Source organism: Oryza brachyantha, chromosome 12 (assembly GCF_000231095.2).
Source record: "Oryza brachyantha chromosome 12, ObraRS2, whole genome shotgun sequence".
In the NCBI taxonomy this organism is placed as follows: domain Eukaryota; kingdom Viridiplantae; phylum Streptophyta; class Magnoliopsida; order Poales; family Poaceae; genus Oryza; species Oryza brachyantha.
This window is the reverse complement of record NC_023174.2, coordinates 9,061,748-9,085,905: the sequence shown is the minus strand read 5'-3', so window position 1 is coordinate 9,085,905 and position 24,158 is coordinate 9,061,748. Positions and strand designations below refer to the sequence as shown.

Below are 24,158 nucleotides of genomic sequence, written 5' to 3'. Positions count from 1 at the left end.
ATATGGTGAAGAATAACAAGGTCCACCATTGTCCAATGCCATGGCTACGAAACATCCCCTACGATTGTCACCATCTCCATCACTTCTCCAACGGAGCTCCACATGACCAGAGGAATTCGCCATAGCTGGGGAGGAGCTCCGTGAAGAATAAGGGGCCAAAAAACGATCCACCACCCCCACAATGTCACGTGACCACCTCTGATCCAGTGGTTGCATGCCTCGCCAAAATCATCGCTACTCCCATGCATGTTCCTAAGGGCTTACCTGTGTACACTTTCCCCAGTGCGCACGACCCCAAGTAAATTATTTATTTCTAACTAATTTATATCATATTAATTATGATATTAGTCAATAATTAGATCATTAGTATATATCGGCACCTGGTTTTTTTTCTTATGGGTCCGCCACTACGTTCGAGTTTATATATATGTGTATGTATGTATGTATGTGTGTCAAAAAAGCCCTAGACATCTTTCTCCCGACTCAAACCTTAGCTTCACTTGGACGCTAGCACATCTGCATATGGTATTCCTTCCATGGATACGTGGATACCAGTAGAGGCACCACGAAATTGTGATGCTGATAGGTACTGTTGCGCTGTGAGGTGTATAGATGAGAAGGTCAGACTACAACGATCAACTAATTACTCTACATTGATGTACATCATATCGCTGACATTAATTCGGCTTTTAAGCACCATCTTCAACTGCACAGCGTGTCATGATGTAACTATCCTTTACTTGCAAGGTTCCTAGTTTACGTACTAAAAAGATTTGTTTTATGCTATTATTATAGCCTACACGTCTCCCTACAGAAATGGGTGGCACTGGACCTAGTTGATAGCTCAAGCTCTCAATTAATTGATCAAAATAATTGTGTGAAATCGTGCGTTTGAACTCATGGGGTAAGAAATTAAACAATACTTGCTCGTTTCAAAAATGAAGATAAAGCTCCAATGTGCCATGCGTTTGAATTCAATATGTACGAGGTTATACAAAATTTCTTCGGCAGGATGTCCATGGGCGAACTTCAGTGTGTCAGTCGTATAAATTAAGTACAGTATCCGTCAAAAAATATAAACATTTTAGGTTAAAAATATAAATATTTGTAGATCGTATATCAGGCATTAGGGGTCATCTGTTGAAATGTTTAAAGAAAAAGGCAAACGATATATTTACAAAATAGAAAATAATTCATGAATAAAACTTTTATATATACCTTCGTATCTATCCAACAGCCAAAACAAAAAAAATAAACTAGACTGAGAAAACCTCCAAAATTAAGATAAAAATTTAAATTTTAGTTTACCAGCATAAACAAAAGCAAAAGGATAAGGATGAAGTGAACTAAGTTGAGAAAAAAGTATGGTGCCCCTTCATAACAAGGAATGAATGAAAATGGAAATATAACTTGGGATAAAATTAAAAGAATTTCGAAAGAGAAATACTCAATAAGACAAATAGTATTTTATACGGTAAAAAATACTTACATTATAAAACAAGATTTAAATTATAAAGATGAAGTACAGTGTACAAACTTGCAGATAGATAGATACTAGATGGCGTGCACGTGGGTACACATGGTACGTACCTGGTGCTGGCTTCGGCCGGCACGGCTAGAGACCATCGATCGTGCGCGTCAAAGCGGTTGCAGATGAGAGAAATTTATTGAGTGGACCTGCCGGGGTATGCGTAGTAGTACGCGAGCAGGTTCCATACAGAACTCAGCGCAGTGGCACATGCTGCAGCTCCTGCAGACACCTCTGGTTTGCAGCAGCGTCTTGCTCTGTTGCGCCGGGCAGGCACACGAAGCTCGTGTTGGGAGAGGGACATAGGCTCGTGTTGGACGGCTGCAGAGCTTGTAGGCGGCCGGTGAAAAACATCTCTATTTTCTTTTGTTTTCCTCTCCTGTTGAGAAACAGAGAGCGATCTGTTAGTCCATTCATACTAGGGGTACTCCCCCATACTTTAACTGGACATAAACCACACTTAGGGGCTTGGAAATCTAAATAAAGCATTAAATATATATAAACATTAAAACTAATTACACAGTTATGGAGCAAATAGGGAGACGAATCTTTTGAGTCTAATTAAAACATGATTAGCCATAAGTGCTACAGTAACCAACATATGCTAATGATGGATTAATTAGACTCAAAAGATTCATCTCGTGGTTTCCAGACAAAATCTAAAATTTGTTTTGTAATTAGATTAAGTTTAATACTTCAAATATGTGTTTAAAGTTTTGATGTGATGATTTTGTAAAAAAAATTTTAAACTAAACAACCCCTTAGTTTCCAGGTATCGTAGTGGAGGCTACTCATTTTATGGGGCCACCAAATTTGAAGACATCGGATGAGCCTCGTCTGGAGAAATTCCGGATTTAACCCCACCGAAAGGGCAGCTAGACCATCAACCTCTTTTCCTCCGCCCTCACCCTTCATTTGCATGACCATTGGAGGCAGCGGCGGGCCATGGTAGGATGCAGTGGGAGACGGGCGATGGCGGAGCGCAATTGGAGGGAGGCGAAAGGGGACAATTGTATAGGTCAGCGTCAGAAGGGGAAAGCACTTCCTCTCCACCGACTCTATCGTCTCTTCGACTGAGGAGGTAACCAAGCAACCTGTGGCAGACCTCCCTCCAACGTCATTTCACATTTCAATAGAACAAAAAAAGATGTACAAAATGCTCAACCAAGTAACATACAGAAGTAACATCCTATGATTACATCAAACAAGAATAACAAAGAGACGTGTTAAAGTCAGATTTTGACAAATAGTTGTTATAGATTGAGACACGATTAAAGATTGAATCAGACAAGAAGGGGCGAATTGGCTGAAGGCAGGAGACTGGATGCGGTGTGGTTGCAGCCAATAGAGTCAAAATCGGATAGAAATTGGAGTTCGATTGGGCCCAGGGTTTAGAGATGGATTCGGTTTTAATTGTGCATCTGTGTAGATTAATTAGGCTTTATCTTAGATTTTGGTTAGGATTATTATATTTAATTAGAGTCCAAACCCTGCAAGTTAGTTAGTAACGGATTATTATCCGGTTAGGTTAGTTAATACCCGAGGCTATAAATATGTGTGTCCAGGGTCCTTGTAAATTATCTCTAGATCAATCTAATTTGGCGCATCGCCTCAAAACCTTCGATTTGCTTGAGCTCTCGGCGTGGGGTTTGTCAGCTTCGCAATGTAAGTTCTTGCTCGTCAAAACCCATCGATCAACTAGAAAAGGACTGTCTTGGTTAAGTTCGATCTCCTGCCTAGTTGATCGGCGAGCTGAGCTCTATTGCTGCTTTAATTTGTTCCGGCTTAGGATAGTGATTGTTCTCGATCAGGTCCTCGCAGGTCTTTCCGTTTAATCTGTAGGCATGGTTTTGGTTAACTTGATTCTGTCTCGGTTCAGTCTGATCAATGTGGTTAACTAGACTCGTGGTGTCAGATTAGATTGAGTGCTCGTGAGGGCTTATCGCTGGGATTCTAGCTAGTATTATCTTGAGTAATTTTTTGATTGGTTTATTAAGCTCATCGATCTTCATATTTCTATGATTATATTGTACCAGATTGCATATTGTCTCGGTTAGGTATGATCTATGTATATTTGGTGCAATCTGCTTATAGAGATATGTTCAATCAGTTGGGTTTAATCAATTAATTAGTAGATTACGCCGGCTTGCTGTATTGTTACTCGCATGCTACAATGCTTGGTTGATCTTATACATGGTTATATTTAGATCTGTATGTCTTGATTAGTTTTGATCTTCTAGATCTGGTGTAATTAGTGTAGCGCTTCGGTTTATATTTAATTCCGCACTTAGTCTCGTATCGGCTGTCAATTTCACGCGCGATAAGTACTGAATCGGTCCAATCGGCTGATTAATCTTAAGGCTGTCTCGGTTGGATCCGATATTTTAATATTAATTAGTTGGTTGGTCTGTTTAGTGTTTATCCTGCTTCTGACTCAACCGATTAGGCATATTTACATTTATTATCATGAAATTCTTGTAAAGCCAATTGTTTAGTCCATTGGCTAGGGTCCTAGTACGGTATCGGTTATCCGGCTGATAGCGGTTTCAGGGTTAACTGTTTTCCATGCTATATCTGATCAGTTACAGGATCAAACTGACTGGCACGCCTAGTATTTCTAAGAATTAGGTCCTGCACTGGAATGGTCTAAGATTGATTCACAGGCCTACGTGTGTGACCGTTGATTGTCATTTTCAGCGTCAAGGGACGTTCGTTAATTTCTACTCATGACGTAGCACAAAACAAGATCAGTAAACATGTTCAGGTACTACAGAAAGTTTGAACCTGTTCAGCTGCTACTGGCAGTCTGGAAGTCCAAACCAAAGAGCACTGGAACCCATCTGACGCCTAGTTACGCTACAAATTAAACAGGTCCAGGATGAGTGGCATGAGCTGATGAGCAACAGAAGATACTACACTTGCCTTAGGACGCGTTCCCCTCCCTTTAAGTTAACTTATTACCCTCGTTTTCCACACGCATGCTTCCCGAACTGCTAAATGGTGTATTTTTGCAAAATTTTCTATAGAAAAGTTGTTTTAAAAATCATATTAATCTATTTTATATTTTTTAATAATTAATATTTAATTAATTATGTACTAATCTAGTACTACGTTTTTCGCGTTGAGGTAAGTTAACTTATCTTGACTCAATTGAACGCGGCCATAGTTGGTTTGGGCGCAATGAACCAGCCATGGAACGACCTCTTCCATAGAGCTGCAGCCGCACCAGCAGGTAATGGACAGAGAGAACAAACGATGGAGAGGACGAAATGGACGGGGAGTGAAGAATGAAAAGAGAGAGCATAGACTAGAGATTAGAGCGTCATATTTTCCCACGAAATAAACATAAGCAAAATAGCTTATTAGCAGATAAAAATATAACTTTTATATATAAGTTCTTTTTTATCATAAGCAATATGTGAAAATAAATTATGATGAAATAACTCCAAATTTAATTTCAAATTTAAATTTTAAAATTCAAATTTTGGTTAGGAGAAATGATGGGAGATGAGATGGCTGTCATGTTAGAGCATCTCCAAGAGACTTTCTACTGGCTTCTCCAAATTAAATTTTAGCCATCTAACGTAAAAAAATACTCCAACAGACTGGCTACGTTTGGCCAGCCAAAAGTGCTTTGCCAAACAGTAGGCCCCACACATAATTATTGCCAAAGTAGCCAGGGGGCATCCGCCGCTGCCGCCGAGTACAGCAGCCCTCTGCAGCCGCTCGCCGCCGCTGTTGGACTCCGCCCGCCCCACCCCGAGATCGTCGTCGTCGTCACCGAGACCGTTGCCGACCGGGGCATCCGCCGCCGCAGCCGAGGAGAGCAGCCGCCCGCCGCGTGCAGCCGCTCGCTGCCGCCGTTGTTCTCCGCCTGCCCCGCCCTGAGACCGCCGAGACCATCGCCGACCCGGGCATCCGCCACCGCCGCCGAGGAGAGTAGCCGCCGCGTGCAGCCGCTCGCCGCCGCCGTTGGTCTCCGCCTGCCCCGCCTTGAGACCGTCGCCAGCCGGGGCATCTGCTGCCGCCGTCGTTGGTCTCCGCCTGCCCCGCCTGTTGTCGCCGAAACCGCCGCCGGCCGGGGCATCCGCTACCGCTGTCGAGATCCCGTCTGGATGGAGAGAAAGAGAAAGAGGGGAGAGAAAGAGAAGGAGAGAGAGAAAAGAGGAAGAATAAAGGGAAAAATGCTGACACGTGGATCCCATTGTCATAGAGTTAAAATAGCTAGAGGGGAGGGATGGAGATGTTGTTTTAGTAAAAAACGAATTTGACTTACCAAATAAAATAGAGAGTGGAAATAGATATTTGGAGAGTAAAATTTGGCCATGCTGTTGGAGATGCTCTTAGCACAAGGTAATATCTCGTAAGAAATCATGGCAATTTAGACCAAAATGATACTATTTGCCATGTTTTGAGACCTAGATCTATATACATAGTATGATGCATTAGATAATAGAAGATGTTACAATTTAGAGATTTTCTGTGCACTTAACTCAAATTTCAGCTATATACCATTAATATTCGAGGAGAAGAGGAATCAAAGGAGATGAATAGACGTATGGAACTCGAGGAACATGAACATTAGTGGTCAAGACCGATCGCTTGGGGTGGCGTGAAGCCATATGCATAAATTGGCCCATTTGACCAATTAGCCCAATTCAACATTTCCGGTGGGGAGTCTGTACTGAGCATCTCTAAGAGATAGTATCTATTTGCCTTGTCATACTAAATTTTAACAATTATGTTGAAAAACTATTTTCTCATAGACTATATATTTAACTTGTATTGTCATTTGAATGACTAAATATGCCTTCTCAATAAACGGACCTGACAAATCATCATCACATCTAGCAGGATTGCTATCAAAGGATCCCACAAGTTATCCTTGTGGCTATTAGGATTTGGACAATTTGAATAAAAAGTCTGTTACAATGCACACCAATTTAGAGATAAAATTTAACATAAATAGCTAAATTAAAATTTATAGAGTTAAATTTTAGCCATACTATTATATACCGAATATGTTCTTAGGATCGGACTGGAGACTACGCGGGATTGTGTGTGGCCACTCCGCGTGCGAGCGATCGTAAGCGAGCGAGGGTGATCCGCGAGCGCAAGTTGCGGCAGCGGCAGCGGCAGCGAGTGGGCAGGCCAGGCCGATCGACTTTAGTGATACGCTTCGCTTCTCCGGTTCTCTCTTCTAGCTTGCTACCTACAGTCAGTATATTGTTCTTTCTGGCTAGCCGACTTTAGGGATGGTTGTTTGTCTCTTTTGTGAAATAAGCCAAACGATATATTTATAAATAAAAAATAATGTGTGAATAAAACTTTTATATATGTATTCTTACTGATCTATAAGTCATTACTGTAAAATGAACTTAAGTGGAAAAAATCATTATCAACTCGGAATGTAAAATGTAAAATTAAAAATTTAAATTTTGGCCTATACATAAGTATAAGTAGATGCGAAAAAATGAGTGTTTTGTCTCTAATATATTAATTTGCAACCGTTCTATTAAGGAGATTTTATCACTTACAGAATTTATTGGTATATTTCTGGTGAAGAAGAAAACGACAATGCTAAATTTACATTGCTAGCAAATAGAGCTATGGGAGCACAACTCGACCAAAGAGGCTTCAATTAGATTATATCCTAATAAAATATTTATCAATGAAGCATAATGAGCAGGGCATCTTGGTTAAATGATTCAAATAGAACATCTGGCGTATTTTTACTAAGATATTAAGATCGTAAGATTCAGAGATTCTTTCAACAACATTATTTGTTCGATAAATTTGATATATTGGAATATAGATTGCCAAAGGACACCGTATTTCAATCGTATTGTTTTCGTGTCAAGAAATCAATACATGCAAACAGATTTGGGAACGATATATTTTCTAAAGAAGGGCTCACTTATTGGAAATTAAAACAGCTTTGGAACGTTTTGTAAAACATGTTGGTATGGAAGCTAAAAATATATCTTGCGATTAAAGTTTTTTGTGGATATATATATCTAAAAGAGTTATTTTAACTAAGGATGATTTAGCAAAAGGGAATTGTGGAATGGTAGTACAAAATGCTGTTTTCGCATCCATAATGAATCTATCTTACATCTATTCTTTGATTGTTATATTGCTAACTTTGTTTAGAGAATTGTTCATATCTCCTTTTATTTTGAACCACTTATATGTATTTCACATTTGTTTGGAAGCCAGTTGGGTACGATTGATTTTAAAACTCAGTAACTTGTGTTAATGGTAGCACATGCGTTAGGTTGAGCTTTTTTAACTTACTAGAAATGACATAATTTTTTGACAAAGCTCGAACTAATTCTTGTGACCGATGTTCCAATTGCTTGTGTGAAAGTGTAAGGCTAGTTGCATTCGTAAGGGCTAGCCAAGCATAAGTAACGAGTTTTGATCGTTTGGGATAATTGGGGATATTGCTTTGGTTCGAGTCACTAGGTATGCTTTTGGTCGCCGTCTTCGTGTGGTTGACGGGCATATGACGGAGTGGACTGGTAAGCTATCTTACGGTTATATCTTGCGCTCACTACTCGATATTCCGATTGTTATAACTGAAGGTTGTTAACCACGATCATGGACACACTGGGGACGGGTGGCTATTTATGCGTGTGTGATCCCATCCCTCCAATAGGACGTGGTCGTCGCGTAATGATATAATATTCAGGGTGTCCACACGTTCGGCAGGAGGTGAATGAGGTTTAGTTATTGGACATGGAAAACGTAGTAATATATTAGTACATGATTAATAAATTATTAATTATAAAAAATATAAAATATATTAATATGATTTTTCAAAAATCATTTTTATATAAAAATATACCGTTTAGCTGTTTGAGAAACGTACGTATGAAAAAACGAGAAAATCTAGGTAAGGAAGAGGAGAGCTCTCCCTCAAGTATGTCTAGCTTAGGTTCCCTTAGGCTCCTTGCAGACACCTTGAATATTATCCTGATGCATGGCGAATGCTCACTTGCAGACACCTTGATTAGGCACACATGCAACCATAGCAGTTTGAAAAACGTGCTAGAAATTTTTTTATTAAATAAACCTTTTTAGCAAGTAATTTTATTACTAAAGCACCGAACAAAATTTTTCAAAACCGAACCTATTTGGCCACGCCAGTGTGGGTGGCGTGGCAAGACAACGTGGTTACACAGCCTGATCGACGTGGCAGTCTTGCTACGCTAATAATATCAGTGGTGTGGCAAGACAATGCTGCCACACCACCGACAATAGCGTGGCAAGCCGTTTCGTCATGCCAATATTGGTGACGTGGCTAGAAGATTCATACGATGGAAATATTTTCTCCGGAGGTTTAGTAATAAAATTATTTATTAAAAATGTTTAAAAAATAAAAAGATTTCTAGGTAAGGGAGAGGAGAGCCGAACACGACCTACACCTCCCTCCCTCAAGTATGTCTAGCTTTGGTTCCCTCAGGATCCTCTTATACCGTTGATGCAATTATCCTCATGCATGGCAATGCTCACTTGCAGACACCTTGCTTAGGCATTCATGCAACCATAGCATTTTGTACATGTGCTTCTTTTTTTTACTTAGGGCCGGTTTGAATCCCAGAAATGAAAAAAACGGAGAAATAGAAAAACATAGGATTCTGACAGGGATGTCAGTGTAGATAGAGAATTGTAAAACGCAAGAAAACATAGGAATATCCGTTTGATTGAACCATAGAAAAAACACAAAAAATTGAGGAGAGATAAAGTCTCATAGGAATTTTTCAATGAGGTTCTCCCTTTATTATATTTCCTTCGAAACTTGTATAGGAAGAGGCATTCCATAGGATTTCATAGTGTTTATTCTTTTGATTCAAAGGGCTTTATAGGAAAAATTACTATAGGAATAAAATCCTCTAAATCCTATGAATTTCCTTTGAATAAAGGGGGCCTTAGATAGGATAATTCACAACTTAATTAAATATAGTTGTTTGTAAAGCTACTAATTAAACCTATGTCGTTGGATTACTTCACAATTTATTTATGGTAATTCCTATGAGATGCAAATGGTAATTAAAAGTATGACCATAAAATGTTGTTTTAGATGATAATAATATTCACGATTGAAGTTCTTATTTTTAAAGACATTGTAGTGCAATCACTACTTCACAATTTTTTAAAGACTTGTTATATTAAGGAGGTTTTATCCCTTACGAAATTTGTTGGAACATTTGCAGTGAGGGAGAAAACAACTATGCTTAATTTATATTACTATGAAATCAAGTGATGGGGCACAAATGGACCAAAGAGACTTCAATTAGATTAGATCCTAACGGAATATTTGTCGATGAAGCAATAATGAGCAGGGCATCTTACTTCAATGATCCAAATATAACACCTGCATATTTTTCCTAAGATTACTGTTATGATTTAGATATACTTTCAACGGTATCGGTATTGTAAATTTGATTGATTGGAAAATAGAATGCAAAAGGATGCCGTATTTCAATTATATTGTTTTCTTTTCAAGAAATCAACACATGCAAACACATTTCGAGGAATGGTGTATTTTTCTAAAGATGGATTCTGTTGTTGGAAGTTAAAACAGCTTTTGAACTCTTCATAAAACATTTTAGTTGTTTGTAAACCAACTAGTTAAACCAATGTCGTTGGATAACATGACAAAAGCATGGGCTTAGACAAAATATTGTTTTCCTTGGTAATAATATTCACAATTGATGTTCTTATTTTTTTAAGATATTGCAGATATAATTTAGATATGTTAGACAATATTGGTCTGTGGGCTTTAGTGAAGTGGTAGCACATGGGCCAAAATAAGAAAATGGCCCAGTAAGCCTAGTTTTTGTCTGTACGGGCTGAACTGTGCTTTTTCTTTTTTTATTAAATACATATATAGTGTGTGTATTCTTGTCAAAAATCTTGAGTAATACCTTTGAATAGTTCTGGGCTCGCCCCTATCATTAACAAGGATGAAGTCGGCCATTAATTTCCTTTTTCAGTAGCGTCTTCCGTCAACTGTACCTCCGACAAGTGAAACAGTAAGCTCTGCCAATCTAATGGCGCTCTCATAGATAAAAAGGACTGGCCTATTTGTCAGACCAATGCAGCTTTGGGGGCCATGTGTCGCCATGTTGGAAGCATTTCCATATTGTACAGATCAAGTACAGTCGTTTACTCTGCCTCTTGCCGGTTCAATTAACATTTCACCTTTTTCCTTCGAAGAACATGCTACCATTATAGTTATCGACGGTGCAATTTCAGAACATTGCAATTGAAAAGTACTCCATCCGTTTAAAGGCCGTTAGCTTTTTTATATATATTAGACCCTATATCTTGTTAAAAAAATTTACAAAATATGTAAAAGTATACTTAACAATAAATAAAATAATATAAAATAATTAATAATTATATAAATTTTTTAAATAAAACGTATAAAAAATTAATAATATAGAACGTTTAGAGGACGGAGGTAGCAGTAAAGTTCGAAATGGCATACATTGGCGATCACAATATGGACACGGTTTCGACCTGAACCCAGAGAAGGCTAATCATCATTTGACGAATTTTTTCAGGTAAACACGACATTTTTTTTGTCAATACCACGAATCCACGATCACAATCACATGTTTACATCTAGAGCCAAATTGTCAAAGATAAGAGTGATAAATAATTAAATATATACCTTAAAATGGTTCTGAAATTCATCAGAATCCGGTCAGGCTCACTGAGTCACTGCAAGCATTGGAACCAATACCACAACAACAATGGCACTGTGAAATCGCTGTCGCGACACACTTGTCACTTCATCAACTTGAGAGCCTTTTTTTCTTCTGAACATCAAGCTGGGAGGCCAGAGGGAGAAAGAGAAACGCAAATCGACGCAACGCAGCAGCATGTTTCAGGAAAAGTCATGTCATGTCATTCATGTCCTCATGGGTGACGGTAATAAAGCGTCGTTCCAAACTTGTAATGCGATTTAAAATCACGTCACATTTGTAAGCAGGCATTCATTCAAGTCTAGTCTGGCCCTGTGCTTGCTCCGATCACAAAGAGCCTGTGCTTTGAAAACGACCTGTGATGCACGAGACAATGGATGGCAACATTGCCAATAATGCTTATGCTGCTCAAGAACTCAAAATTAATCTGCAGATTAGGATAATGGTCTCATGCTTTAGCTAAATCACGTCGGTAGTAGCATCACACTACTACTATTACAGCATCTTGCCTTACAACTATCTGAAAGCTACCTTAGTGGCAGCGAGAGAAAGAGAGACAGTGACACACACAAATACAGTACTAGCATAGTCCAGAAAGGTTAGGTTGGTTTGTAGAGAGTACTGTCATGGTCTCATGCAACGCAGTTGAGGCCCAAGCAACCCATCCACAAGCTACTCACTGCCCTCTTCTGCACAAAAGATTGCAAGAGAAAACATTTAATTTATTTTTGTAAAAGAAACAGTTTATTATTTTGGGGTGAAAAGGCAGTTGATTCGACCAGAAAAGGGAGTTGATTTTTTTTCTTAACGTGGAAAGAAAATCACTTGATTACTTGCAGGTTTTGTAGACGAAACCTACGGTTATCGTGACGAAAAACCGTCTAAAATCGTAGAAAAATCACGATAATCGTGTTGCATACTTGCATGTACGTACCCGTCTTGGCCGGCGGGAGACGAACTCCGACGGGGGCACCTGGTACAGGTCGGCGTCGACGGGCCGCTTCACCACCCTGCAGGCGGCGCCGGCCTTCGCGGGCGTGCGCGCAGTGGCGGAGCCGCCGGACTGGTACGCCCTCGCGGAACGCGCCGCGTGCTGCTGCTGCTGCCCAACCCTTGTCTTCCGGCCGTCGCCGTCGCCGTCGCCGTAGGGCGCCCCCTTCTCCGGAGCCACCCTCCCCTCCGGCCTCCTCGACTTCTTGGGCGTCGGCCTCCGCGGCGGCGGCGAGTACTTGAACCACACGTCGCTGCACGCCTCCGCTGTCGCCACCGCGCCGCCGTACGAGTACGACGCGTACCACTCGTCCGCCGCCGCCGCCGCCACGGCGACGACGGGCGCCGACCGCATCACTTCCGCCGCCGTCGCCGCCGCCTGGTCGTGGTCGCACTGGTAGTAGTAGTTCCACTCCCCGAACGCCGGCACGACGTGGCGCCTCCTCGCCTTCTGCCATGTAACCAACAAGTGAGACCAACACGGCAACACCCAGGCAACTAACTACTTCCTACCTCTACTCTGCCTGGAAGGCAACTCGAAGCTTACCTGATCCATCTCGCCGGCAGCTATGGCGGTACGCCAGGGGGCAGACAAAACGGGGGGAAGAAGAAGAGGGGAAAGAGAAGCGGAGAAGCTCAGGGCTCAGGGGCTCAGGCTCTCAGCAAGAAGTGTGGGGACGATCGATCGAGTAGGTAGCGCGCCAGTATTTATAGCGCGGGGACGGACGAGCCGCCGGCCGGCGAGCCGCACCCGCACTGCACCGCACCGGCGTGCGTTGGGAGCTACACGAAGGCTCGAATTGAAGGCGGCAGCAGCAGCAGCAGCAGCTGACCCCCACGCCGTGGCTAGCAGCTAGAGCAGGGATCGGGCTTCACTGTAGCCTCGCTCCAGCCATGGGCGACAGGGCTGCAGATGGGCGCCAGATCGAGACGCGATGGGCGTCGTGGACCCGACCCGGCCGGTTTGACGAGCAAGCCGAGCTTTTATTGGACATGGCAGCAGCAGCAGCAGCAGCAGCCTGCGCTTCATTGCGCTGCGCTGCGATGCACGCCGTTGTGCTGGCGCTTGGTGTTATTTTGGCATGATTAGCTGCTGATTATACACGGCCTAGCTAGGATAACGTACACTACTCGTACGTGTAGTGTAAACGTGTACATACGCTGCAGCTAGCTACTGTACTACTACTACTACGTAGTTGTACCAACAGTGCGTATAGTGGATCGATGGAAGGATCGACTGTTGCTGATGAGACCCGAACACTGATGAGGGGCTTAACAGTGGTTGCTTACTGGTCATACGATTGCATGAATTCAAGTGCTAGATCTACATGTGTACTATATATGTAGTAGTACTTTGTAGGTATAATGTTGTTATAAAGAATGTTGTTATAGTACTGTGCTGTATCTATTTAGTTTCTAAAATAAATATTGTCACGCTGTCACATCGAATATTTAATAAATACACATAAAAATTAAATATAGGCGAAAAAATCAATTACATGAATTACGTGTAAATTACGGGACAAATCTTTTAAGCCTAATCGCGTCGTGATTTCACAATGTGGTAAATTGCTAATGATAAATTTTCACAATTTGGTAAATTGCTAATGATAAATTAATTAGGCTTAATAAATTTATCTCACAGTTTTCTGGCGGAATATTTAATTTGCTTTGTTATCGGACTATGTTTATGTTGACATTGAAAATGCGATCTGACGTGTCACATACGATGGACTGGGAGTCAATATTAGACAGCTCCAGTGCATGACCTAAATTCTTAGAAGGTGCGCAGGCGTGGCAGTCAGTTTGATTTTGCAACTGACAAGATAAATGGTAAAACAAGCCGATGGGCTATCGAGCCGATAGGTAACAATTAATCTAGCCGATCGGACGTTGATGCTGCAACATATAGCCGATAGGATAAATGATCGGCTATAAAAGGCTTGGATCGGCTAGAAACTTGATAGAAAAGCTTTGAATTAAATATTAGACCAACGTAACCCACCAAGTTACCAACCTTAGTTGATCGGACGAGCTCCCGTAAGCAGATCGAATCAAACATACATAGATCGGACTTAACCAAGACAGTATGTAGTCGAGCACGATATAATTATAGGAAACTTAAAGATCAATAAGGCTAATAAATAAGTCGATGAATTACTTGGAATAAACAATGAATCATGTGTTGCGACCGGCCAAAACCAATTAACATGCCATCCTCATAAGCCGATGCAACATAAATAACTACCGATCTAACAGAATCAAGCCAATTGGTATAAAGTTAATGCAGTAAGGCAATCAGCTACTTTATTGATGTAAATATAATGAACATGTAGATCGACAAATATTATTGGCTATAAACGACGGATAAACAACCAAGATCTATAAAATATCTAGTCCAGATTGCTAAGAATAATCATAGAAGATCGGATAGATACTAAACATATCTAGATTGCCATCAAGCCAATGAGCCGATAACTGATAACCTATCGGCTGGTACTCCAATAAAACAACGAACCAAATACATTGATCTGATATAACTATCTGATGAACGCAATCTACTATATCGGACCGAACCGAGACAGTACTAGATTGAATATGTCAAACAGCGAATATCAAACCAACGTAGATCACCCAAAGTGGTCGACCAGATCAACTCAAAACACGAAAGTCATCTAAGTTAAAACTGATACGATAACTAGCAATCGCACAACTAGATTAGAAGATCAGACCGAACCGAGATAGTCCTAATCTAGCCTATGTGATTACCGTGACCCGGCGGAACGTAGGACTTACCCCTTCGTCGGAGATCGAAGCGATGCAGCCCCGCGTCGGGTGCCAAGTTTCGCTGGAGTTGAAACCTCGGTTAGGAGGGTGGCGATGCGCCAAGGGTAGTTGATCTAATTGATGTTGATAGTTTACAATAACCCCGGACATACATATTTATACCCTCTGGTGGATGCTAGTCCGTGTTGGACATGACATTCGATTCCTAATAGATAAAAAAAATAACAAACTATATCTCTAACATGATATGATTTCTAATAAATAAAGGAAAACAAACAAGTCCCAATCGGACTCTAACTGTCTTAGAGATAAAACAAAAATCCTAACTAACTCTTGTTAATAGATAAATTTATGCTGCCATGCCTTGGTCTTCATGATTCCTTGTTAAATTCAAACTTTTCCGGATAAAATCTCTACCGGCGATTGCACGTCTCCTCATCTGAATTCAATACGAAAATTTACCAAATTTCAGTGTCAACAGTTTAATATTTAAATTGTATGTCTGTATATCTGATAGATAACCAAACCTAAAATTTTTAACAACTAAACACGACCTATATCTGCCCCATGGATTCTAGTTGTAGAAGACTAGCTAGCAGTAGTCAGGGTGCCATTAATTAAGTCAAGTGAGATCCTTCTTGTTGGTAGGGATTAGGGGTGGAAGAAAAAAACGAATCCAAAGTAACTAAGGGCTTGTTTGTTTCCTCTTGATTTTTTTAGTCCCTGTCACATCGAATTTTTTTGACCATAATTAGAAGTATTAAATACAGAATATTAATAAAACCCACCTCATACTCTGAACTATTTCATGAGACGAATCTATTGAGCCTAATTAGTCCATGATTAGCGAATATGATGCTACAATAAACATTTGCTAACCTTGGCTTAACTAAACTTAAAAATTTGTCTAATAAAATAGCCTTTATTTATGCAATTAGTTTTGCTATCAGTCTATATTTAATACTCCAAATTAACGTCCAAACATCCGATGTGACAAGGGACTAAAAAAAGTGTCTGGATCCAAACAGCCACTAAACCATTGATCCTCAGTTTTAAATTGGGCTCAAACACACACGTGTGCAAAGATTGGTGTGGGATACCTACACTAGAGGTATCCATAGACCACATAAGTATATACGGTCAAAGGGGTACCGAATAGGATGGAGATAATATCTGTATGGTATCGACTAGGAGTTTGGTAAATACCGGATTGCATGTCATGTATACCAGATCCGAGTCATAACCGAATTAGGATAGATCTTAGTCTTATTATATTAGGACTCTACCATATCTGTTAGCCCTACCTCCCACTATATAAGGGGTACGAGGCACCCCACGAAGGGACGGTTCCATACATATCGAATACCATCGCCAAGCAGGATTAGGGTATTATCTCGCCAGTAGAGAGCTTGAATCTAGGTAAATCGCATTATTCTTCATCCTAACCATCGAGTTCCGAGCCTAATAGCCACCCTATAAGTTTATTGTCGACATCAATCATCGACAGTTGGCGCGCCAGGTACAGGATGTTCTATTCTTTTTTCTGTGAGCTTCTTTTTATCGAAGCTCGATGGACTTCAACTCTGACGTCATGAAAAGGAAGTTCCCGCCAGGTTCGACCTTCATGTTCAGCGGCATTCGGCTTCAAACTGACCAGTTCGGCGCGCTCTTCTACACCGACTCGAGCTCCTCCGAGTTTGACAACGAGGTTTGCCGATTCGACTACTTTGGTCGATTCCTTCGAGACTCATAGCAGCACGGGAAGCTTCGTGCCACCAAGGGAAGTCTTCGCCACCATCAAGCCGACCACAGACACTTCTGAGGGCAGACACCAAGAGAAGAAGGCGGCTCGACTGGCTGAGGAGCGCCGACTCCAAGATGATAACGAACACCAAAAGCGAGAAGATAGAGATCGACGTGCGACGTAATCGCATGCCGAGATGCGAATCCAATCCCAAAAATGCAGCGCAATCTACTTCAAACTCAAGTTGAGGGGCACGGCGTCTTTAAGACTTCCCAACGGAACATCTGAGTGACTGCCGATCTACTCGGTGACGTGATCCAGCAGCTCCCACAGCAATATCTACTCGTGGTCAAGACCATCAACAAGATCAAAGCCATGGTAACCACTGTTCCGATCCAGCATTCTCTCCAACGCACTTTGGGGATGTCGGCGGCTCGTTCGGAGGCTCAGTCATCTAGAAAGCCAAGATCTAGGCCGGACATTTCTAGGAGGCCGACTGGTTCGCGACAACCCACTGAAAACAAGTCACGCCGCAATTCTCCTGACCTGACATAGAGGAGGGATGCCGCCGAGAGACAATGCTGCATCGATGAGCAGAGAAGAGGTGCCTCAATCAGGAGGACTCCTCCGACCTTAGCCACAAGATCGAACACCAGCACAATGCCTGTCAGTGCAGCCGCCATCGAGACCTGGAACATCGTAGCCATAGTCAGGCGTCTAGGCATCGGTCACCCGAGAGATCTAACACTGAGATGACAGATGTTGTCCTGGTGTTTACTAAGAATTTAAGCTAGTTGACTTGGCCGACTGGCTTCAAGCTGACTGCAATAAAGAAGTATGATGGCTTGACTGACCCGAAGGTCTGGCTCACGGTGTACACCATGGCAATCCGGGCTGCAGGAGGCGACATCAAAGCAATGGCCAACTACCTACCAGCCGCCTTGGACAACTTGACTAGACACTGGTTGTCGGGGCTCCCAAAGGGATCTATTGATTCTTGGGCGGAGCTTCGCGATCGGTTCATCGCCAATTTTCAGGGCACATATGAAAGGCCAAGGACAAAGTATGATCTGTAATAAGTCCAACAAAGAAAAAGTGAGTCTCTGCGGGCCTACATCAAACGGTTCTCGGAGGTCCGCAACTCCATCCCGGACATCAAGGATGACGTGGTTATCGCCGCCTTTTGCAAAGGCGTGAGAGATGAGCCATTCATCGCCATGTTAACGAGGACGGAGCTGACCACCGTCAAAGACCTCTTTGACATGGCCAACTACTGTGCAGCCTTCACTGACGCGGTGTTCGCCTCGTGGGGAGGCAAGCATGAAGACAAGTCTCAACCCTCCGGCAAGGGAAAGGAAAAGGAGCACCAGAAGGACTCGGACAAGCGGAAACGCAAGCTAGAAGAGTTGGTCACTATGGCAGACCGGGAACCGGTCCAACATTCGAAGCTATCCGACTACGATAAAGTCAAGAACAGCAAGTGCCCCTACCACCTGACGTACTCCCACTAGCCAAGGACTGTTTTGTTATGCGTCACTGCGCAGAACAGCTAGCCAAGAGCAGTCGGACCTAGCAAGGGAAAACCCGCCGACAAGAAGGACGATGACTTCCAGGACCTGCAAACTGAGTTAAACCACATCTTCGGTGGCCCACTCACCTATGAAGTGATCGATGAAGGGGGTGCGGCGTTTTTGATGCTCCCGCAGCCAGGTACGTCCACTGCACACTCCCTATCCTGATTTGCTTAGGGCACCAGGTACATGAATGTGATTACCGACGCCTATGGAACCAAGTGACAGGTGTTTCCTGGGTTATTTGTAATGCAGTTATTTAGTTAGTTATATCCCTAAATATAGTACGCCCGTTCAAATGTTGGTTCTTTGCATTCATTTCCTAGTATATAGATTATGACATTAGGATTTGCTCCTGTGCTTATAGAATTACACCTACAATATAGATTATGACCTAATTTGACATTTCATTCTCCTTTCTCTTCTGGACAGCTTGCATTGAATCATATAGAACAGTGTTGGTTGTTAAGTATTATGACCAAGTGTTTGTTGATGCCTTTAACATTTTATTTTCTTTCCCTTCTCAAAGACAACCATTATGTTAAAGTAGGTCCATCTAAAATGTAACCAACTTGACATAGAAGCTATGGGAAAATTTCTGGTGCTGCTAACATATGTAAATTTATATGCATGGAACATCTCAATGTTGTTAGCATATATCTAGAACATTTTATAAATTTGAAATTAATCTTACATGTAAGCTTCGATATATTCAGATGTTCCTCCATTATTTTCAGAGGCTTCATAGGGTTTAGAGTATCAATAGAACCAATCTCCTAAGGTGTTATAATCATAGATGTAAGATGTTCTTTACTTATGGTTATCTGAAGATTGTTATAAGCTGCTAGGTGTCTAACAAACCATAACAAAAAAATAATCCACTGATAAATCTTTTTGTTTGAGTTCTGACAAGTTACAACTACAATTTTCTGAGCACACTTTTCTTTTGAAATCCTTCTTTTGTCTAACTAACACCACCTGATGAATCAAAACAGTAGCATGTCTTACAAATTCTGTTGCATCACCTAATCTAGTTTATGGCCTCTTAAGTAACTATTTAGTCACCATTCCATCCTACTATCCTAAACATGCTTAGAATGCTAATAATTAACTTAAGCATCGTTCGTTAGATGATTGCAAGTAATTGATTCACAATATTACCTCAGACCTTCCTGATGCTTTGGGATATAACAAGAGAGGAAGAATGTGAAACAAATTAAAAAGATAGTTGCTTTGGGATATTTTCAAGTAATGAATCTAACTGCATTTATTAATTGGTATGTATACTTTTATTGAGTGCCAAGAAAACGTTAACAGATGTGCTGACAACTTATATGAGGATGTGTGACTAAAGTAGGTTGTGTTGGTATACATACACACATGCTACTTAGTTGATTATAGCATCGCTACAACATATATTGTGGCTACAACCATACATGGCTCTGCATTTTAAGATAGTCACCTTTACTTATTATTATTGTGGCAGGTTCACTGGTGAGTTGTGGAATATATGTTTTCATTGCATTGGGGTGCCTCCAGAGAGAGCATTTGTCGAGCTGGATTGTGATAGAGCTCACATCTCACTTCAGACCTTGAGTTCTATAAAATCAAAGCTTGGGTACGGTATGAGGGACTTCTTACACTATAAGAAGAGATGTGGCGGGGACAAAGCAAGCCTTGAGGCGTTTGAATTTGAGGAACAAACTGAAGCCATGCTAGCAAACAATGAGACTGATAAAACAATCAGATTTTTGTTATCAAGGGAACAACCGACTACACTACAGATGAGCATAACACCCCTAAAGCGACCGAGAGATGTGCCCACTAGTGATGAACCAACTACAGAAGAACCAATTGATGCATACAAGGATTGGCTTGCACAACTGCACACATGATCAACAAGACACAGGTTATTTAACTAAGTTTCTCTAGTCATCACAATTAATATAAGATGTCTTACACTGAACAACACATTAACATATCCATAATGTACATGCAGAGTTTAAGGATGATTACAGGGAAGAAACAATCAAGACGTATAAAGATTGGTTAAGGCGTGAAGGCAATCTTCCTAATATTAGTAATTTATTTACATGCACTATGTTTGTCTAAGATAGTATTGCTTTCGCTAACAGATGTGAACTTACTCATGCTTCCAATGTATACAGTATCTTATTTGAATCAGAATACAAAGAAGTTAGCCGTCTCATGCTCATCATCAGAAGCACAAAGGAAAAGGTATGTAATAGCTTTTACAAGTATTTAAAGGTTCTAATCTTTGTGAAAGTGTTGGATCATTTTGCACTTAATGGTTTCCTAGGAGATTCTTGTAAAGGCCATAACAAAGGTGGACGTGGTACCCTAAAGGGTATAGCAACAACCACCAAGAGAATAAAGAGTTGCTCCCAGAAACTACCAATTGATTTTGCATCTAGGCTTGGAGGCCCTACGGGTCCTAATACCCGATTGTTTGTGGACGAAGTGGTATTGTTTACAAGGTTAAGGGCTCCACTAATTCGAGTGCAAAAGTGGAAAGATATAGATCAAAATGTCAAAAATTCAATAGCAACTGATATACTTGTACGTACAATGTTCTTTTGTTGCCTAATCATGTCATATCTCTAATTACCGATGAGTTCATATATTTTTTGTATTTCAATTATACCAGAATAGGTGGGACATTCAGAACAATGAAGATGAAAAGGAAAAGATATGGGCAATAGCCAATGAGAGGTACAAAGGATGGCGATCATCACTTAGTGCTACATACAAGGCATACAACAGTTATGCAGCGAGAATGAAATACAAAGCTGAAGATGTAGACTATGTTGAATGGCACTACTTGATTTTGTATTTTGGGTCTGAAACCTACAAGGTACATAACCATTACCTTTGCTTTCATATTATACAAGAGAAACTTATACACAGTGCATTGCTAGTGTATTGTTTGTACACCTTGTGTAGAAGTTGAGCAGCAGGAACTCTGAAAATCGTTGGAAACAAAGGACCAAGCATTGCTTTGGATCCAAACCATTTTCCAAAATTAGCAATGAGCAGGTAATGCTATGACATAGTCCGTTAGTTCTTTTGCATTAATTTTAAACTCATGTGATACATTATTGCCTTCGTAGAGAGACCCACCAACAGGTGAAGAGCCAACTGATTTAGATCTTTGGTTGAGTACTCACTGCAAGAATGGAGAATGGTCATACAAAGAATCTAAGGTTGTATATGTGAGTAATTTACTCTATTGACTACTCACAAGGTGATTCAAAATATTCTATAAAATTTTCATGTCAAAGTATGACATCATTACTATTTTACCACACATGATAATGCTTGCAAAACTATTACAGCTAGAGAAACCAACAACCCTGAAGGGTTTTTGATTTCAGGAGAAGAAACAAATATTGTTTTCCAGAAAACCTATAAAGAAAGTACAGGATCTAAAAGATCCAAACCACATGGCCATGGGTACTTGTCAAAATATCCAACACAAAGTCAACAACTAAATACAAAAATCCAAGAACAAGCTCGTGCTACAGCTGAGGCCAACAAGAAAAATATTAAGCTCCAAGGTAAGCTTGATGATTTAAAAGAACAGCTTGCAGAAAAAGAGAGGATATTCCAAGAAAAAATAAAAGAGCTTCAAGATGATGAGGAAAAGAAAAGGGAAGAACTCAAAGCAGAGTTGCTAGCAGCACTTGCAGATTAGAGGCAAGCCACAGTACCTCAGGTAATAAATATTGAAAACTATTTCGGTTACGCCATTATAATTCATGAAATCATGACATGTTGTATTGTGCACAACTACTACTGAGTATTTGTCTACTATTTTTCGCAAGTAATATTTGTATTTTAGTAGTCATCTTTATTCCTATCTTGAACTCTACATCACTTATCCATTTGAACCCTGAATGGTTGATTATATGGTCCTAGAACAATACTTCCATTACAGATTTAATATTATCACCACAATTTGACTCCCTCTACTTGTGTAGGAGAGCAATTTACTTTACTTTCCTTATAGTGTCAGCATACATATCTGCAATCTTTTCAATCAAATAATTCATGCAGTTGGGTTCATGCTGATTATGCTATCTCCTTCCTGTTTGCATTCAATTTTAGGCAATGCTTGGTCACTTTCTTGTATGCAGGCAAACCCACAAAACATCATCACAAGTGATGTTGCTGATACTCCAGCTCTAGAGAACAATGGCCAAAAAAGTCAAAAATCTACTGTTAACCGAAGTATTTTTCAGACCAGCAAAGCCAATGGGCCTGTAGGGACTTACATTTCTACACAACAACTGATGAATGTACCCACAAGACGTGCACGAACAAGGAGCCAACAGGTATGCATTTATAGAGCAAATTTCCAAATAATCTAGGTAATTGGTTAGATCGTCTACTTAGAATCCGTTGGTCTTTGGATTGGAATTTTTTGATTTTAGATTGTACAGTACCTACTCTAGCTAACATTTGGAGCTTATATATCTTTCAGCTATTTAATGCACCTCTGAACCTACATAAAAAAACAAATGTCTCCACTGAAAGAAAACCATATTATATGTGCCAATTAGGATATCTAGTAGTTTAGTGCTAAAAATTGCTCAAACTTTATTACAACATAAACACTTTGCTGGTGCAAGTACCTTATTGATAACTTATTGCTAAAATGTTCTCAGATGACAATGTCAATTATTTTATTCAGCAGGACCATATGACTTGAATGGATCACTGGGACTCGAAGTAATGCGATATCCAAGACAAGGATTTATGCAATGTCAAACAAGTTATGCCTAAGTTATGAACCGAAAAGTTTTTGTTTCATTTATCCGGTGACATTTTTTGTATTTTTTGGGGTCATCTTGACATGATGAATGTACATTCTATTTGGAATGACTGCACAATTGATGGTGCTTTCTTAATTTAAATTCACGGTGTTGCAATATATATTTTGATATATTTCAACAACAGTATTTTTTCACCAAAAATTAAAGGGGAATGCTACTGGTATACCGTTTGGAACGGCATACGTTACTTTGTGTAAGTAACATGTTACTTCCCAGGTAACATGTTAATTCCTAGGTAACATGATACCTCAAATGTATCAGGCATGGTACCATATCCAGGTAACATGGTATCTCATATGTATCGTATATAATACTTCAAGGTAACATGCTCAAGTAACATGGTACCTTCCAAGTAACATGGTACCTCGCATATACCATGTATGATAACTAAAAAGTAACATATCTGGTACTAGTGGTAACATAAACAGTATCATATCATCGGTAGCGAATCCTCGTTGGCGTCACCAACGTCGTCATCGTGGCCGTCGTCGTTGCCGTCGCAGCTGCGGTTGACCGCCGCTAGCCGCTCCCGGCCACCGTTGCCGCCGACGTCATGAGGACGTCGTCGAAGGAGCGGATGCCATCGTGTCGTCCCGCCGGCGTAGGAGCAGCAGCAGGAGGGAGGCGTCGCTGGTGGCCGCGGTTGCGCGCGCAGCGCTGAAGCTCAAGGGGAGGCAGCAATCACTAGTTGGATCCCGTTTCAACGGGATCCCGTAGTATAGTTTTTCCCAAAATTAAATGCCATATATATCGAGCCACACTTGCTCTTGTTGCAATATATACCAAAAAGCAACACTTTTGGTTTGTTGTTATTAGCCGTGCCAGTACTTAACTTCGTTGCAATATATAATAGTTTGATGCAATAACAATTTATTACCATGGAATAGAGTTCTTTGCGACAACATTTCTTGCCATGAAACGTTTTTAGTTGTAAATATAGCTACAGTCTTGAGACAATTGTTG

At 40.7% G+C, this 24,158-nt stretch overlaps 1 protein-coding gene across 2 annotated transcripts; it reads right to left on the bottom strand.

Annotated features, from left to right (window-relative positions):
• Positions 1-11,608: 11,608 nt before the first annotated feature.
• Positions 11,609-13,182, bottom strand: LOC107305421. 2 transcript variants are annotated; one of them, XM_015843094.2, is made up of 3 exons: positions 12,785-13,182; positions 12,182-12,688; positions 11,609-11,936 (listed from the first exon to the last, which is right to left on the bottom strand). In XM_015843094.2, the coding sequence occupies exons 1-3, from the start codon at positions 12,791-12,793 to the stop codon at positions 11,880-11,882; spliced, it is 573 nt and encodes a 190-aa protein (XP_015698580.2). In that variant the 5' UTR covers positions 12,794-13,182; the 3' UTR covers positions 11,609-11,879. The 2 variants fall into 2 exon arrangements, with proteins under 2 accessions (XP_015698580.2, XP_015698581.2); XM_015843095.2 differs by having other exon boundaries at positions 12,182-12,685.
• Positions 13,183-24,158: the final 10,976 nt, after the last annotated feature.

Coding starts and splice junctions, on each gene's coding strand:
- LOC107305421 (XM_015843094.2), bottom strand. Junction 11,937..12,181: donor TCTCCCGCCGGCCAAGACGG/GTACGTACATGC, acceptor TCTTTTGTGCAG/AAGAGGGCAGTGAGTAGCTT.